This window comes from Artemia sp. Qi Xiang Cuo, chromosome 20, assembly GCF_049724085.1.
Source record: "Artemia sp. Qi Xiang Cuo chromosome 20, ASM4972408v1, whole genome shotgun sequence".
In the NCBI taxonomy this organism is placed as follows: domain Eukaryota; kingdom Metazoa; phylum Arthropoda; class Branchiopoda; order Anostraca; family Artemiidae; genus Artemia; species Artemia sp. Qi Xiang Cuo.
The window spans coordinates 11,640,450-11,660,239 of record NC_142813.1 but is presented as its reverse complement, the minus strand read 5'-3'; the positions used below and the strand labels follow the sequence as shown (position 1 = coordinate 11,660,239).

The following is a 19,790-nucleotide window of genomic DNA, read 5'->3' as shown; positions in this document are numbered from 1 at the left end:
TCCTCTTAAATGATGTTAAATAATTTTTTTTTATTTTGGTTTCTTGATTTTCCATTTCAATTTATTCCTCTTAAATTATGTTAAATAAGATGTTCTTATTTAGTTGGCTTTATATTAAATATAAATGTATTCCTATTAAAATATTGTAAACAATACTTTTTTAGTTCGGTTGCTTTATGTTACATCTACACTTATGTGTATTAAATGAGGGTAAAAAAGTTGCTCGTTGTTGTTGTGCTTTATGGTACATTTAAATTCATGCCAATATAATGTGGGAATTCAAGATTTTTTGTTTTAGTTTGCCTTGGGTTATATCTACATTTATGCCTCTGAATTTGGGGTAATTCAGAGGGTCTGATTTAATTAGCTTTGTGTTACATTTAATCTTCTTCCTATTTGGGAAAATCGGAAATTCAATTTTAATGAAAAAGAACTCAATATGCGGACATGCAATTTTTGGCAGTAGTGGGTGCATAGTGAAAAAAAAGGGGGGGGGGGTAACAAAAAACAAAACAAAAAACGGTAAAACATACAGCACCAAACCGGTTAAGAAGATGCAACTTCCCCCTGAAGGTGGAGTTGTTCTTGGAAATAAAAATATTGTTAGTATTAGAATTTTTGTAAGCAAAAGGTATCATTAAATATAACTAATTGTTTTGTGGTTATTTATTTTCATAGTTTAAGGTGACAGTACTGATTACAATTCGGTACTGCCCATGATAAATGTGGTACTGCCCATAAGTTCATAACTTTGAAACAGACTTAAAATGGATCCAAGGAGTAAAAGATGTTTTTATTTGAATTTCGTTTGTACCTGAATGATAATCAAATTGTCTCTTTTTTAGTGTGTGGGATTTGGTTCCGTTTTTGTGTATTCGTCTTTGCGTTTGGACAGCAAAATTTATCGTATCTACTCCTCGATTATATAAAGCATATCAAGAAGAAAAACGAAAGAAGGAAGAAAAGGCCAAAATTGAAGAGGAAGAAAGGCTGGAAGAAGAGAGAAGAGTTAAAGAAATTGAAGCAGAAAGGAAGCAGAGAAAAAAGAAAACTCACAAATTTGAAGAGAGAAATGGTGACATCTATTCAGCTGGGTTTCCTCCAAGTGTTGAAGATAGCGGGTCAGTTATAGAGAGGTAATGGTTATAACAGACAAAATTAATTTCAAAGGTATTATGTGACATTAATCACGCAGGATAAAATATATCTCCTTTTCAAACAGTTCGTTGGAACGAACTGTAAGTAAGGAGTGACTCAGCTCAATAGTAACCAAAATTCTAAAAATACAATTTTGATATCAATTGATACATCAAAAGGATTGGCTTTTTATGCAGGTTCTAAATGTATAAGATTCGTCAAGCTTATGCTAAGAGCCTGAGAAAAATTGCCTGATTTTAGAAGACACCCCCTTAAAGTCGAGGATTCTTAATGAAAATCTCACCATAAAATTCAGTGTTTCAGAGAATCCTACTGTAGTACTTTCAAGCTTTATTTTAAGCTACTTTTAAGCTCCATACAAAAATGTAGAATTTTGCATTTTTTTGCCAGAAGAAAGATCACGGATAGTCTTCCTCGCAGAAATGATTGTAATTCGAAACATCATCCTAATTACAGCAATGCTGATCAATGGAGTTATTTATTTCTCTGAAATTTGTCTTGCCAATTTTAGATTTGGCTAATATAAGAAAGCAATATAATAATTAGGCCAAATTGGTGCTTTTCCTTTCGTCAATCGAGCTCTTGATTTACTAGATATTTTTTACTAGATATTTTTAGATTATGGAATCAGATTCCTAAATTTTTTATTCCAAAAATGGTTTTGGATTCCAAAACCGTTCCCAAAACGCGGATTGTTGATCCCCAAAACTTGAGAGTTACCTTAGTCCTTAGATTAAAGCTGATTCTTGTGTGTGAATAGCGGGGAGGGGATGTAGCAAAGGACCCTATGTAGCTGTGTCAGGACTAGGTGGTGGATGCTGCAATAACTTGTTCGTAGAAATACTATTTATTTTGATCACCCGAGTAGTTAAAAATCAAGCTTTTTTTATGTGTGTGTGTGTGTAGGGGGGGGGGGGTAAAAAAAAATTAAAAAGCGCATCAAAAGTGTCTTTATATTCATTCTTGTCACGTTTTTACGAGTCATCAAGTCATATATCAAGCTTTTTTGTAAGAAGAAAAGGGAGTTTACAAAAGGATTTATCTTGTGTAATTTTCTTGTGTGTATATATTATTATTATTATTATTTATTTATTACCCGTCAAAAAAAGGTACAAAAGACGGAGTATCACTAAAAAAGAAAAAACACACACAAAAAAAAAACACATAATCGAACAATTACAAAGACGAGAAACGAAAACTCAATTATACACTGCACTGCAGGTACGTAACATATTTTACTTTTTAAACTCCCAAGTACTGAACAAACATAAGCAATATGAGCATCGTTGCATCAAGCCGCAATTGGTAAAAAATGAAACCAAATAATCATCAGTGAATTAAAAAAAAGTGCAATAGATAATCATATCAGCTAGTCTAAATATGACAAGAGACGGTAAAACAATTAAACGACACTTTCGTTAGTGTATATATATATATATATATATATATATATATATATATATATATATATATATATATATATATATATATATGTATATATATACATATATATATATATATATATATATATATATATATATATATATATATATATATATATATATATATATATATATATATATATATATATATATATATATATATATATATATATATATATATATAAAGTTGATGTGAAATTTTAAAGAAAAAATACAATTTTTTTCCATCTAGTTGCGTTTAAGAATCACATTGCTTCTATAATGCCGAAATATATTATATATATAGCAATATATATATAATATATATTATATAACAGCAGCGAAATATATAACAGCAGAGAAAAACAAATTAAATGAAATTACTAGTCAATAAGGATGTTATTGGCAATGAAGTTATGTAATAACTAATGAAGTAATCTATTTTTCTTGTTGTTCAAATAAAGCTTTTATTGGCACCTTTTCTTAATCATTTGTTGTCACTGTGTTGTTAGATGTTTACTCCAAAAAAGGTGTCCAGTTTGGGCGTATTCAGTTGCTGTTTGAAAAACCCTTCCTCAGAAATTAATTCAGTTTTTCATATCCTATTAAGACATTTTCTGTTTCCCAATAAAAATGATTGCATTAATTTTAATATTTTCTATGTCTATTTGCATATTTTTCAAGGCTTGGTATTTCCAGTGAGTGAAATACCAGTTCTTCAGGGTGCTGAAGAAGCACCCTGTTGCAGGGTTGGTTGACAACAGGTTGACAACAAAGGTCAACCAGTTGTTGCAGTTCTTCAGGGTGCTGCTTTATTGTTAGGTTTTTTGTTGTTTTCATGGTTGGATTGCTGCAACATTTACAAAATTGGCCTTGCTAAATGTCAATGGAGAAATTATAGTTTAGCACAGTTAGTGGCAGTGCTGCCCTCTCTTGCGGCAGGGGCAAAATCTTAATTAGCCCCCACACTTTGTCTTCCAAAAATTTTCAGGCCAAATTTTTCCAAAATTGTAATCTATTAACAAAATTATTTTAAATTTATTAACAAATTAATCATTTATTTCGTAATTTTTTAATTAATTATTTAAATTCTTTAATTATTATTGAATTAAATTATTTCTTAATTATTTTTTAATTTATTTTATTCTATTAATTAATAGTTCATTAATCATTTTCATTCATTAACTGTGCCCTTAACTTTATTTTAATAAACATACTTTCAAAAATTACAAAATGGTTTTAACCGTTAGATTATTTATTTGAAATCGTGTGCCCCTAAAATTTCTGCGTCCCGGGAAAGCCCCCCTCAGCCTCCCCCCCTAAAACTGCCTCAGAACACAGAATAGGCTTTGAAATCTGTTTATTTTCTGGTATGTGCTTCTTTCACTTTTCTATAGTTGCTTGACCACCTTCCTGCTGCCCTATCTCATAAAATATCTTTTGTTTCTGATCAATCGACTTGTTATCTCTTCACTTCCAACAACTCATTGATTCCTTGTACGGCATCATTTCCGTCTGACTTTAACCCTCCGATAGCTTGCAATATGATCTGAAACGCGCTCCCAGAGTCTGTACAAAGATGCCATTCTTTAAAAAGAATATTAGAGAATTTCTAGCTCATAATTGAGTTTTGTTTCCTTTTTTACGAATCCCCCATCAGCTCCCCATGGAGTTGATTGTCTCTGGATTGGGTTTGGATGTTTGTTTACGCATGAATTATGTGGGTCTTGTTGGGTGCATAATTTGAAATCATTTGCTAACCCACTATCTAGCTTGTGGTTTTAGGGACCGTTGAGGGAGATTGGATGTTTTTTCTCCCCTGCTCCTCCTTTCTAGATATGGAGCCTTGTGGGAGAGACTATGTTGAAGTTGCTTTTATTGTTGTAGTTTTTTTTTTTAAATAAGCAAACCCACCACTCAGAGAGATAAAAATGGAGCATAGAGAAATGTTTCAAGATGGAAAAAAAAAATAGAGAAACGGATATAAAAATAGAAATTGAAAACATATTTAGTGAAAACTCATGAATGGCAGGGAGGATAACCAAATATCCAAGAGATGGAAATTGGGGGAAATAGAGGTTTTGCCAAGATTCTAACATAGGGTGATTAAAAGCTATTATTTACCCAAAATCAAACTAAAGAAAAGGAATCCCACCCTGTCTCTCTCTTTTGTCTCTTATCCTTCCTTTTTTGCTTCTTAAATTTCTTTTTCTCTTTCTTTCTCTTCTTCTGACTGTTCTTCATTTTCTCCATCTTGATTATGTGTTTGTTTTGTATTCATTGCTCAGTCCTACTGTAGACTAGAGCCTGTTAGACCTATTTATTTAGACCCGAGCCTATTATAAGTGGTGGGTTTTGGACAGACGAGGATATCGCAGAGTTGGTAAAGCTTATGAAGAAATACCCACCGGGGGTTCCAGCGAGATGGGAAAAAATTGCTGAGGTCATGAACAGGACCGTTGCTGAAATCACCAAAATTGCATACCGAGAAAAACATAATATTCATAGGTAAGTGTCTAATTGTAGTTGCCACGTATTTTTTGGAGGGGGGGGGGGGTGATAAAAAAAACTATTTTTATTTGATAACTTGAATAAGTTCCCAGAAATTTAGGATTGTGTCGGGAGGGTGGTATCCCAGAAATTTAGGATTGTGGTATCTACTGCCTTGGAACGGAAATATATTAATAATTAATTATAATTATTTATAGTTTAATTCTGGAATGCAACCAAAGGTTCCAATCGAGTTCATAAATAATAAAAAAAAAATTCAATTTTGTTGCTTTGGTCAGCTGTACATAGCAGGCACCCTAAGATTCCATAATTCACAAGTAAATATGGCATTGGGAAAATGATTAAAAAAAAAAAAATTGATAAAAATTAATTCATAGAAACTCAAGTAAAAAACAATTAATTTAGTTAATCATAAATTAACTCATAGATTAAAAGCTTTTGTTAAATTAATTCACTGATTAATTATAGGATAGATTAGATAGATAGATTAATTATATAATACATATTTTTAAACTAATTATACTTTTTAGATAAATAGATATTTTTAAAGATGAATGGGTATTTTTAAGATAAATAGACTTTTTAGATTAGTTATATATTTCTAGAATAATCAGATTAATTAGATAGATAGATTAATTCTAAATTAATTGATAGATTAATAATTAATCGTAAATTAATTCAAGTAAAAAACTATTCATAAAAATAATTTGCCGTTAATAGAAAGCATTGATATATTGGTTTAAAATCCTTTTAAATTGTGATGTTCATTTTTAAATCCTAAGGCAAGGAATATGAGAAATTAATGATAGAGGAAGCGTAGGCACTTTGACATAGCTTTAATAGATTTGTCATGTTTTATATCATAATGTGTTTAATGCGTAACATGTTAACTTGTATAATAATATTTTTTATCATGGGTTTAAACATGTTTTTAATGCAGGTTTAGTCAAAACAACTACCGCCACTGCTTGTGCGGCCTTTTTCACCAAATCTAAAAAAAAAAAAAAAAAAAAAAAAAAAAAAAAAAAAAAAAAAACTATCTGTCAATGTATCCAGAGAAGTAGCGGGGCTTTTTCTAATCTTGACTGAAATTTTCTGAAAGCAAACCTTTTTTTTACTTTTATGGATTTTAGCTAGTATCAAATTAATCTACAGGACACAGAATAATTCAGAAAACTTCATTTATTTTAGTTATTTTAAATTTATCCCTATTTTAATATATAAAATTTATATTTATAGATTTCAGTTAGTATCTATTAAAATTTGTTAAAAATGTTTACTTTAGTTTAGTTTTAATTTGTTAAAATTTTACTTGATGAGACGTCAACGTTTCAAAGTTTCAGATTTTTTTTCCTTATACTTTTTGCTATTCAAGATTAACTCTAGGACCGAATAAGTCCCCAGAACATGGGATAGACTTCATTTATTGTAATTAATTTATTCTAGGTTTATTAAATTTTCTTGCTGAAATTCTTTGATCGTAAGCAAATTGTTTTTTCTTTACTTTTTGGATTGTATTTAGTCCCAAATATTAGTCTGCAGGACATGAATAAACCTCATTTATTTTTTTTATTTGTAGTTTATTTATATTTAATTTATGAATTGATATTTATTCATTTCAGTTACTATTTAATACAATTTTTATTTCTGCTCATTAGATTTATTTGAATTTTAGATCTTAATAAAAGATCAGAGGTTCATTGGATCCAAACTGAAATTTTTAACATTCTCTGGGTCATAGTAATGACCAAATTAGTGTGGAGAAAACATGACCATCCTTAAGGTTAGCCAGAGTCGATTTAGCTCCGAATGGGGTGTCTTGAGGAATTCGAGAAAGATAAACAGGAAGGGTGTGTGGAAGCACAGGATGGCTGGAGCTCTCCATTGCACATCCTGGTTAAATGGCCAAGAAACGAGATCAGTACCGCCGGAAAAGAATGTTAAGTCCGGTGCCGCATCCTTTACCTTTAACTTACTTACAAGCGGATAAGGGAGCAGACTTAAGCGCTTTGCCGTGGATAAAAAAAATTGCCACTGCTAGTGGTTATAGTTTTTGACTAGAATTAGAAAAAGAATTAATTATAAGATCTTTGATGGCACTTCTTTGAGTGTTATCAAACTTGTGGTACTTCCTTGATTGACCAAATATCAAATAATAAGTTGTATGGCTAGATCTATCTTTCTATGGTAATAATGTACGAAAGGTTAAGATGGTTAGGCCACGTTTTACGGATAAAGCATGGTTTTTAAGATTGTGGTTTTTGGCCATCCATCTGGGGCCAAACAAGGAGCAGGTCGTCCCTGAATTGGGTTGGGGAGGAGTTATAAAAATGATTCAAATTAGATTGGAGCTTCATGGGAGGGGTTAAAGAGTGTATTCTGAATAGATTCGGTTGGAGGAGTGTGTGCAACGGTTATTATCGTAGCTACCCAGCCAATACACGTTCCAGTATTTTCTGAATTCGAAGACATAGGAACCCTCCTATTGCCAAAGGTGCCGTCAAAAAAGAAGACAGCTTATTCCGTTACACATTTTAAAGTAAGAATAAAGGGATTTAAAAAACAACAACTTTAAGCGAATGAAGGATTAAATGGGTAGGTTCAATTCCTATTGGCTGATGCAAGATAGGTCTATGAACTAAATAGATTCTTTGATGACGTTCATCAATCAATTGAAAGTCATCAATAGATTCATTGAGTCATCGGAATTGATCGGAGGGTATCCCCCTCCCCGCTACGCCTTTTCCCCAAATTATTCCGATAAAAATTTTGAGATAGATATCTTGTTCAAAATAGTCCAAAATTCAAATTACTATAAATTAGGGGTGTAGAAATCCTCCATAGCCCCCGACAAGAATTTCTACTTATGTAAGTTACAATTTGATGACTTTCCAGGTCAATAGATTCAAAGTCCTCCTCACCAAAGTTATGTCCACGAGCTTCCTGTCGCTTATCCGTTTTAATCACTTTTGCATATTAAAGTTATGTCAACGATATACGGCTCCAATACTGATGGTTTGATGCTTTGCAAGGGAATTATCTAAGGAAATTTTAGATTATCATAGGCAGCGCGCTAGCGCTGCCTAAGTAAAGAACGATATGGTCACAATGTGTTTTTGGTTTCTCCATACCCGGGCACTTCGTATCGAAGGAGTCGTCGTAGAAGCTTCAAAAAGGGCTTCATTGAATTTGAAATTGGAGTGGCTAGTACCGTTTTTAATAGGAAAAAGGGGTTGGAGGGCAACTATCCCCCCCCACGCCCATCATTCTCTCAAACACAGCCAATCAAACTTCTGAGATATCCAGTTTGTTTAGCGTTGTTGTTTTCCAGATAGAAAATATAGTTTTGAGGATGATACTCCCCCCAACCTCAGGGCAAGGGTTTTAAGTTATGCCCTGGGGGCATATAAGGTTTTTATAGTAGGCGTTGTAGTAGAAACTTCAAAACAGGGTAATTAGATTGGAAATTAAAGGGCTAGTGCCCTTTTTAATAGTAGAAAGTGATTGGAGGGCAACTATCCCCCCCACGCCCCGCCGTCCCCCAAACACATCCAATCAAAATTTTGAGATAGCCATTTTGTTCAACGTAGTTTTAAGTTCTGGAAATTAGGTCTTTGAGGATGACAACCTGCTCACAGCCCTCTAGACAAGAGTTGTAAGTTATGCCCTGGGGGGCATATAAATTTTTTATAGAACGCGTTGTCGTAGAAACTTCAAAAAGGGCTCGTTTGATTAGAAATTGAAATGGCTTATGCCCTTTCTAATAGTCGAAAGTAATTGGAAGTCAACTAACACCCCTTCCACGCCCACCATTTCTCCAAACACCTACAATCAAAATTTTTAGATAACAATTTTGTTCGACGCAGTTAAAGTTCAGGAAATTATACCTTTGAACAGGACATTCCCCCCACAGTCTTCAGTGCCAGGGTTATAAATTATGCCCTGGGGGCATATAAGTTCTTATTGAAATCTTGGTCGTAGAAACTTGAAAAAAAGCTCATTCGATTGGAAATTCAAAGGTCTATTGCCCTTTTTAATAGTCAGAAGTGATTTGAGGGCAACTAGCCCCCCTCTCTCGCCCACCTTTTCCCCAAACACACCCTATCAAAATTTTTAGATTGCCATTTTATTCAGTGTTTTGGATTTCCAGATAGAAATTATGTTTTTGAGGAGGACACTCCTCCACAGCCCTCAGGGCAAGGGTTATAAATTATGCCCTGGGGGCATATAAGGATTTTACTGAACGTGTCGTCGTAGAAACTTCAAAAATGACTCATTCGGTTGGAAATTGAAATGGCTAGTGCCCTTTTTAATCGTCGAAAGTGATTGGAAGGCAGCAAACACCCCTTCCACGCCCACCATTTCCCCAAACATATCCGATTAAAATTTCTTGATAGCAATTTTGTTCCACGAAGTTTAAAGTTCAGGAAATTGTACCTTTAGGACACTCTCCCCATAGTCTTCAGGACAAGGGTTATAAGTTATGCCCTGGGGGAATACAAGGTTTTTATTGAAATGGGCAACTAAACCCCCTCTCACGCCCACCATTTCCCCAAACACATCCAATCAAATTTGAGATAGCCATTTTGTTCAACGTAGTTGAAAGTTCTGGAAATTAGGTGTTTTAGGATAAAAACACCATCAGAGCTTTCAGTACAAGGGTTGTAATTTGTGCCCTGGGGGCATATAAGGTTTATATAGAAAGTTGTTGTAGAAATTTCAAAAGGGGCTCATTTGATTGCCCTTGCCCTTTTAATAGTCGAAAATTGCCCTCTTTAATAGTCGTAAGTGAGTGGAGAATATTTAACCCCCTCTCACTCCCACCATTTCCCAAGATACATTCAATAAAAGCATAGAGATAGTCAATATGTTCAACGTAGTTGAAAGTTCAGGAAATTATGTATCAAAGGATGACAAATCCCTGAGAGCCCCCAGGGCAAAGGTTATGAGTTATACCCAGGGGGCATATAAGGTTTTTAATGATAGAGTTATTGTAAAAACTTCAAAAGGGGCTCATTCAATTGGAAATTGAGCGGGGTAGTGCCCTTTTTAATAGTTGAAAGTGATTGGATGGTAACTAACCCCTCTCTCACGCCCACTATTCCCCCAAACACATCCAATCAAAATTTTCAGATAGCCATTTTGTTCAACGTAGTAGAAAGTTCTGGAAATTATATCTGTGAGGATGACAACCCCCCCCACCCAGCCCTCATGGCAAGGGTTGTAAGTTATCCCCTGGGGACATATAAGGTTTTTATTGAAAGCGTTGTCGTAGAAGCTTCAAAAGGGCACATTTGATTGGAAATTGAAAGGGCTAGTGCCTTTTTTAATAGTTGAAAGTGATTGGAGAAAGACTAACGCCCCTCTCAAGCCCATCATTTTCCCAAACACATCCAATCAAAATTTTTAGATAGCCATTTTGTGTAACGTAGTTGAAAGTTCTGGAAATTAGGTCTTAGATGATAACAACCACCCTCACAGCCCTTAGGGTAAGAATTGTAATTTATGCCCTGGGGCCATATAAGGCGTTTATAGGAAGTGTTGGCGTAGAAAGTCAAAAAGGGCTCATTCGATTTGAATTCGAAAGGCCTAGTGCCCTTTTTAATAGTCAAAAGTAATTGGAAGGCTTGACATTTTTATAGTAAAGATCCTTTTTAATACTCGAAAGCGATAGGATTGAAACTAATCCCCCTCCCACACCCACCCTCCCATTTGCCTTTATGTTTAAAAACTGAATGTTGCCTTAAGATTAATTCTGTGTTAATGCTAATTCCCAATAAGGCATCTCAGCAGTATCCCAAGAACAACTGAGGGTATTATGTTCAAACTTTCGGGGCTACTTCTGCTCTTAAAATTTAACAAAATCAAAATAGCGTAAGTGTATCCAAGCTATCAAAGAAAGTGAACAGATCTTTTTGCCAATGGTATCAAGTTTTCCATTTCAAGGCAACTAGAGGAGGCATGAAACTAAATTAAACACTACTATTTGTGTCCAGATTTTTAAAAGGGTGTATGTTGTTAAAAATTGCTGAAAATTTTTCTCCAGCATACAAATACCAGGCTAGACTAAAAATTCTTAAAAAACGAAAAGATTTAAAGTATTATTTTCTTTTTTCCTGAAAAGACTGTGTCAATATAAAACGAACAGAAATTAATTAAAAAACCTTTTTCACAAAATAAGTTTTTCAAAGAAAAGTAAAGAACTCCATTAAACAAAAAATGTGCAGAAATAAAATAAAATAATCTACCAAGCGTGAAACTACCACAAATCAGCATCGATAAATAAATGAAACTCAAAACAAACAGAAATTACAATAAATAACCGAGTCAAACTCAAAACGAGCAGAAATTAACATAAGTTGGGCTCAAAACCCCTATGCCTTCCCAAGGAAAGAACATAATTTGCACTTTACTGAAAAAAATACAAATGAATGTGCATTGTCAGTTTAATATACATTTACTGATATTTAGTAATTAAAATCTTAATATTATTTGATTTATTAAAGTTATAAAAGTATAAACATTTATATTTTTTCAGTTAAGTGCAAATTATGTTCTGGCCTTAGGAAGGCATAGGGGTTTTGAGCCCAACTTTGTTAATTTCTGCTCGTTTTGAGTTTGACTCGGTTATTTATTTTAATTTCTGCTCGTTTTGGGTTTCATTTATTTATCGATGCTGATTTGTGGTAGTTTCGTGCTTGGTAGAATATTTGATTTTATTTTTGCTCATTTTTTGTTTAATGGAGTTCTTTACTTTTCTTTGAAAAACTTATTTTGTGGCAAAAGTTTTTTTAATTAATCCTTTGAATCATCGTATGTCAAGGATATACGTCTCCAATACTGATGGTTTGATGCTTTGCAAGGGAATTATCTAAGGAATGTTTAGATATTCCTTTGAATGATCGTATGTCTAGGATATACGTCTCCAATACTGATGGTTCGATGCTTTGCAAGGGAATTATCTAAGGTAAGTTTAGATAATCCTTTGAATGATCGTATGTCAAGGATATACGTCTCCAATACTGATGGTTCGATGCTTTACAAGGGAATTATCTAAGGAAAGTTTAGATAATCCTTTGAATGATCGTATGTCAAGGATATACGTCTCCAATACTGATGGTTCGATGCTTTGCAAGGGAATTATCTAAGGAAAGTTTAGATAATCCTTTGAATGATCGTATGTCAAGGATATACGTCTCCAATACTGATGGTTCGATGTTTTGCAAGGGAATTATCTAAGAAAAGTTTACATAATCCTTTGAATGATCGTATGTCAAGGATATACGTCTCCAATACTGATGGTTTGATGCTTTGCAAGGGAATTATCTAAGGAAAGTTTAGATAATCCTTTGAATGATCGTATTTTAAACAAGAAACTCAATAGAAATATAGTTCGATCTAACTTTCTCGAGCTGTAATGAACCAGTAATTGTCAGTTCGAATTTTTCAGATAGGGTAGTAAGTTTTAAGGAGTTCGACTCTTTGGAATTGTATTCTGAATAGATCGGTCGGAGAAGTGTGTGCAACGGTGTTGTCTTCAGGTGACCATCACCTTATGACCTCAGGTGATCTAGTGAGTTGTGCGTTTCGGCCATCTCTCTTGGGCCTTGTAAAAGGAGCTTATCCTCTAATTGGGTGTGAAGAGGTCATAAGGAAGGACTTAAAGGAAATTAGAACTTAATGGGAAGAGGTAACGCGTGAAGCTTTGAACTGATCGGGATTTAGGAGGGAACGTGCACGCCTTTGTTGACCCTATTTGGCTTGTCCTAAGGAGCTTATCATATAATAGTGTGAGAAGAGGTCATAATGAAGGACTTAAAGAAAATTAGAACTTAATGGGAGGAGGTAACGCGTGAAGCTTTGAACTGATCGGGATTTAAGAGGGAGCGTGCACACATTTGTTGACCCTATGTGGCTTGTCCTAAGGAGCTTATCCTCTAATAGGGTGAGAAGAGTTCATAAGGAAGGACTTAAAGAAAATTAGAACTTAATGGGAGGAGGTAACGCGTGAAGCTTTGAACAGATCGGGATTTAAGAGGGAGCGTGCACACTTTGTTGACCCTATGTGGCTTGGCGGTGCATGAAGTATGTATCATATTTCTAAACTTGTCATAATTACACAAACTTTTCATCTCATTATCGAAATTATTCCAAAAATTCATAGCAAACAGTTACAAAAGAGAACCTAGAATTTGTAGTTTCTGCTCATGGAATGTCGAGAACATTCTTATGTCTATTATTGCGTTTGTGGAAATAACGTTTTAGAAGAAAACTTCGCAACATTCTCGGAAAAAAATAATATACAGGATACTTAAACAAAAATACTATGGCATTCAAATCTCAAAGCCTCTGATGAAAATATCAGAACAATAACCAATAACAATATATGCTTTTGAAAAAGAGCTCTTGGGCGCTTATTCTCGACTTTTTCTGATCATTCTGTACTTTATTTTTCGGGTGTTCATTCTGTTCTTAAACTAAAGGATTTAAAAAAGATTAAAGTTACATATTTCAAATTTTGCAAATTTCTTCTTTCTCTGCCACAATGGACTAGAAATCGGTATCTAGTTAAAAAATTCTATGTTACGGATGTAATTCAAAAGCTCGGTAACCTACACAAAAAGCTTTCTGCAGATGCATTTTGTAATTTTTGCCCTGGCCACGGTCTTTTACAGTTCTTTTGTTAGTTTAATTTAATTGCTAGTGTTTGTTGAGTTCTTTTTTGTTTTTCTTTTTTATTATTATGTACTCCACTTGTACTACTTTTTGTTAGTTGTGGGTAATAAATGATTGATTGATTGATTGATAATACTATATGCTTTTGAAAAAAAAACAATAAAATTTTTTTATTGTTTTTAAGTAAAACAATATATCTAATAAAATACAATAACAATAACCTAGCCACTCAGAACAGTAAAATTATCAAAAATATACATAGACGTGATCTGGTTTCCTTGCCACCGTGCAAACAAGCCACAATACAAACATGTACTATTTCTTTTATGTCACCAGAAAAGGTATCCTCAGGTGTTTAGAGCAGTCATCGCTAGCTATTTAGATCAGTGCTTACACTTTCCCGGCATAGTTCTCCTTAATTTCCCGAAAAGGGTTCTCCGAAAATTAAAGTTCGTGTTATATACGAGCGTGAACATAGAATAAAAAATGTTATCTTTTACGTTAATTTTTTGGGAGATTTATGAAGACCAAATTTTCATTCGATTAAGGTCAGAAAAACCCCCAAAAGATTTAGAGTAGTGGAAGCTCTGTCCAAGTGGTTGATTTCCCCAATTCTTATTAGATGCCTAGTGGCTGTTCACCTGCTTGTATATTGCAATACTCTTTTTTAAGGGTGTATCCAGAATTTTGTTCGTGGGAGGGGGGTATTCTCTCCGGGGCGTGGGGTACACAAAAACTTAAAAAACGCATGGAAATTTTTTTATATGTATTTTTTTAAGCTTTTACGAGTTGGAAAAAAATTTTGGGGGTGATCAAACGCCGGTCCCCCACCCCTGGATGCGGCCTTGCTTTTTCTATATTATCCTGCAATTATTCAGGTGTTAAATATGAAAATATGCAAACCCTTTTAGCTGATCCTTTTACTGAAATCTGTGTGATGCTTTAATTGCATTACAAATAAATTGGTTGGCTGATTCTGATTATTTCTATTTTTAGGTCAGAGCCTAGATTTGAAAATGCTGCAGAAGATAACTGTAACCAACCTAATGATGAAGAAGAAGAAGAAACTGCATTAATTAAGAAAAAGGTTAAAACCAAAGGGGGCAAGTTCGCTCAAGAGGCGTTGGCAAGTGATGCAGCAGCAGATAGTAATTGGAGTCAAAAGCAGCAAAAAGCATTAGAAACTGCCCTTGGTCAGTATCCAAAGGGCTCTTTAGAAAGATGGGACAAAGTCGCCAAGGCCGTTCCAGGAAAAACGAAGGTAGTGGGTTTTCAATGACAATTTTTTTCATTAGTCATTTTTAAAACGTGTTTTTGGGGGTGGGGTGGGGGCTCGTTTTGTACTAGATTGCAGCTACATCTGCAAACATGATTTTTAATCACATACTGGAAAAAACCTTCGATTTTTTCATATAGTAAAAAATGAATTGGAGCGTGTTGTAGACGCACTCAAATATAATTTTATACCAATTATAGCATCATCCTAATACGACGATGCAGTTTTTAGTCAAAATTGTATTATGTTTTTGTCGATAGCATAAGAGGAGTTGTCTTTTCTAAGGAAAATACTAATAAGCAATATGTATCCAGAATGGTTAATTAACCAGACTTTTTCAAAAAGAAGAAAAAGGTTTCTAGAGATTTCTAAGGAAGTCTTGGAGACAACTCGGGAGAAGAATGTTTTTTGTTCCTTACCATATGTACCCGGGTTAAGTGAAAAACTTAAAAGAATTTTACAAAGCAATGGTCTAAGGGTAGCTTTAAAGAGTAATAATACTTTGGGTAGTTTTCTTAATTCTGGGAAGGATCTAACTTCACTGGGGTAACAAAGTGGTGTCAATCAGATCCCATGTACTTGCAAAAGCTCATATGTTGGACGTAGTAACCAGAGTTTGGAAATGAGATTGTTACAGCATAAAGATTCTATTTCTTCGTTCCTTACCATATGTACCCGGGTTAAGTGAAAAACTTAAAAGAATTTTACAAAGCAATGGTCTAAGGGTAGCTTTAAAGAGTAATAATACTTTGGGTAGTTTTCTAAATTCTGGGAAGGATCTAAATTCACTGGGGTAACAAAGTGGTGTTAATCAGATCCCATGTACTTGCAGAAGCTCATATGTGGGACGTAGTAACCATAATTTGGAAACGAGATTATTACAACACAAAGATTCTATCTCTTTGGCATTAGAGCAAGATTCCAAGTCTGAAGATTTTACTTCAGCCCTTTCAGAACATATTTTTAATTTTCCAGACCATTTTATTTTATTCAAGAATGTCTCTTTGATTTCTAGGGATCGGGGTGTAAAGCAAAATTTTCATGAAACTCTTGAAATGAAGAAAATCTTATTCAGGAATATTGCTTTGAATCAGAATACAGGTGAATATTTGCTGAACTCTATCTATGATAATTTATTAAAATCTGACAGAGTAAAGTTCAATTCACCCAATGTAGTTGACCTCTGTCCAAATGTTATATCACTGAAAGCTAATGAACCGAATCCAAGAAGGTCAAAGAGAATAGCTTCCACCTTTGCTTTGAAAAGAATTAGAGATTTAAACAATATGTAGTTTTATTTGATTTAGTATATAAACTTTTGTTTTTAATTGTTTTAGTTTAGTTTTACTACTGATGACGGTCACTGTATGTGTGACCGAAATATCTGGTATTTTTTGTGAAATTTATTATAAACTGTCTAATAAAAAGGATTTTATCCCTATTTTGAACTTTTATTTTATCATTATGTTTTCTAATTATAAAAGGTACTAGATGTATCAATTTCATTTCCAAAGAGCCCCTAAACAGCTCTCTGATATTCCAGTACCCATTAAGCAGCGAAGAAGGAAAAAAGGGAAAGAAAAGAGGAAATATTAGTGCTACCGATGCAAAAAAGTGATTTCTTTCGTTTGAGGGGCTTAAAGCTATTTTTAAAAATTTCTATAAAGTTATTTTCGAAATAGAATTTTACTATTAAGACTAATTGAGAAAATAGTTACCATTTCTGAATCGGCTATAAATGGCATTTTTTCTCAATACTATGTTGTGTTTTCATTTATTTTTGTAACAAGCTTCAGCTTTGGGGAAATATTGATGAGCGGTATTTCGTTTATTTCATTTTGTATGCAGGTATGCTAATTGAAAAAAAATAATTGTGTATTGAAAATGTCACTATCCCTCGTTTACAGATGTCACCTGTAATGACTGTTCAACCCCCGAAGAGTCTTGGAGCAAAGAAAAATTTTGTCTGACCAGCCATTTTTGTTCAAAACAGGTGTTTTTAATTTTTTGTTACTATGCACCGCTGTATATATAAGCAGTGTGATCTTTCCCTATCTCACCCATTATAAAAACCCGGACCGAGGTGCGAGTGCTCCAGAGAACGTAGGAACATGAGCGACATTAGATCTTTTCACGGGTGGACAAGTCAGATTTCTCTTGAACGCGAAACTTGGCTTCAACGTTGGAACACTAAATTTTGAAGAAACTAATTTTGAATTAATGTATTTCAATACATATATGAAAATCAGTAATTAGTAGTGCAATGTTATTATTAGATGTTTTTAGGAATTAAAAGTAGGTTTCGAAGTCTCAAGTTGGTTTCAAAGGTATTTTGAAAAAGTTTCTGCCAAAATACGAGTTCCAGGGTAATTGGACCGCTGATGGCAGATCAGATGAGAGGACCTGTTTGTACGCGCTAATGCAAGAAGAAGTGGGAGGACCAGTCTGTTCGCACCGAGAATGAAGAGCCAGAAATTATCTGCGGTAAACTTACTGCTAATTATATATACAGTGCTATGCAACGAGGCTCGTTCTTTACTAAGTTGCAGCTACCCGTGCAACCAAGATGACTATATATAATACGAATATTATAGCTATCTTGAGTGTTTTCCTGTGATGTCAATCAGAGCACAAGGGGCGGATGGATGCCCCTGATCTGTTTTATCACTGACGAATAAAACAATTTTTTTTTTGTATTCGTAATTGAATTTGTCCTCGTCCAGTCTTATGTGGTCATTGTCGGCTAAATGATGAGGCACTAGAGCCTTAATGGCTGCAATCAAAGGATTCTATGCCCATCTCTTTGCGGTAATTTACAATAAATAACAATAGTTTAATTTCAATAATTACACTAACTTGCAATAATTTACAATAATTTGCGATAATTTATAATAATTTACAATAAATAATTACAATAAATGACCACAGGTGAGATTTTGCTCTTTACTACTTCTTTGCTATGGGCATGCTAGACTGACTAACAAACAGAATGCATAGGCTGACTCTAAAAAACAAAATACATATAAAGCAAACCGTAGTTGCAACGGCAGCGGCAACCTAATAAAGGACGAATCTTGACCGATAGTGACTCAAAACTAACTATTTTGAGGCTAAATCGTATCAAAATAAAAAAGAGAGAATCCCCTTGGCCGAAAGCCCCAGACATGAAACTTACATTCCCCTTGCCTGAACAACAAGGAAAATCGTTTTTTTGCATGGGAAGCACGTGCATGGGAAGGAAGATGTGCTTTCTTTTTTTCTTTTTTTTTCTCCCCCTGCTATCGGGACGTTGGAACATCATAGAAAGCTTTTAAAGGGCTTATGTTAAAGGAAATTGCTATATCTACTCACTTTTGTAATTAAAAAACATGTTTTTTTAAAGTCAAATCCTATATAAAATTAAACCATTTTTGACTTAGTTGTGCATAAACACAGCTTAGTCTTTTCCAGTACATAAACAGGAAGCTTTTATTTATCATAAACAAATTTCTTGGGCAGGACTAATTTGTTATTCAACCGTAGTAAGAAATAGGAGGGGAACGAATATTTGCCCACATGGTGACACTTTTAATATCGAAAGACGTGAAATTCTGCCTCCGGACCGAAGTTCTGTGAAATTCTCTTTACGAAATGAAATTCTCCTCCCGAATCGAAGTTCAATTCTTGTCATAACCGAGCGAAAAGCTTTCGTTGGTGTTTTCCACTTCACGTCTGAGAATAAGGTCTTAATGCGAAAAAGGGGGACACTGGGAATTATCATGTATTGTAGACCTGGGAACTCAGTATTCTGGTGAGCCAAAAATGGGCTTTTAATTTTCAGCCAGGTCCGTAAGCAGGGAAGGCAGGGGTTCAGCAAGTTCCCCCCTACAGTTTTTCCGCGCTAGTAAATTCGTTTAAAAATGCATGTAAGAAGATAATATTCGTCCAACTAACATTAACATGACGTTATTAAATTATATTTTGTTCTCTCCTTACACAGACTAACTCTAAAATTGAAGAGCTTAAGAAGTATAACGCAACGGGATCCCGTCTGCAAGCGACGGGATGTCTGTTTGCGACAAAGATCTCCCGTTTGCCTATATACTATACAACTTCTTCAGGTTTGAATTCACAATCGAAAATTGTTTGATATCGTTTTAAAAGGATCTTCTTCGAGCACATAAGAACAAGGCCTTTTTTCCCTGCTTACGGACCTGAGGCGGGCTATATCTGAAGGCTCTGGGGGTTGCTCTTGGCAGGTGGTTTGTGTCTTTAGTGCAAATCAATAAGTTTTATTTGTTTACAGGAAGAATGTATGCTTCGGATCAGATATTTGGCAGAATTGATTCGAAAGAAGAAAGAGGAGGAAGAAGAAGAGAGAAAAGTAAACGAAAGTCTACAAGAAGATGAAAACATGAAAGAATCTCAACCAGATGAATCTTGAGCTATTTTACAACTAGGAACATTTTTTTAATTCAACTAGCTCTTTTATTACTCATTTTGTGATGGAGTAAATTGTTATTAACTTTTCAGCTTTTATATTTTTTTTATTTTAAGATTACTGTGACTCTTTGTTCGTCAAAAATCAAAACCTTGACGTGCTTGGTTAGATAAAAATGGCAAACCAAAAAGGAAAAATTAAATCTTCTCTATCGAGATGTTGCCTATAGTGGCCTTAGACTCCATCCTTGGACACATATCCCATCCATATATATATATATATATATATATATATATATATATATATATATATATATATATATATATAT

General features: G+C 34.0%; 1 protein-coding gene across 1 annotated transcript in view; it reads left to right on the top strand.

The window, feature by feature from the left end:
* Nucleotides 1-19,567, top strand: part of LOC148939868 (dnaJ homolog subfamily C member 1) — a 68,093-nt gene extending 48,526 nt beyond the window's left edge. Inside the window, exons 4-7 of the mRNA XM_089105769.1 lie at nucleotides 846-1,136; nucleotides 4,908-5,087; nucleotides 14,763-15,027; nucleotides 19,328-19,567. Of these exons, the coding sequence (XP_088961895.1) occupies nucleotides 846-1,136; nucleotides 4,908-5,087; nucleotides 14,763-15,027; nucleotides 19,328-19,465 (874 nt within the window). The 3' untranslated portion in view covers nucleotides 19,466-19,567. The remainder of the gene's footprint in view (nucleotides 1-845; nucleotides 1,137-4,907; nucleotides 5,088-14,762; nucleotides 15,028-19,327) is intronic.
* Nucleotides 19,568-19,790: the final 223 nt, after the last annotated feature.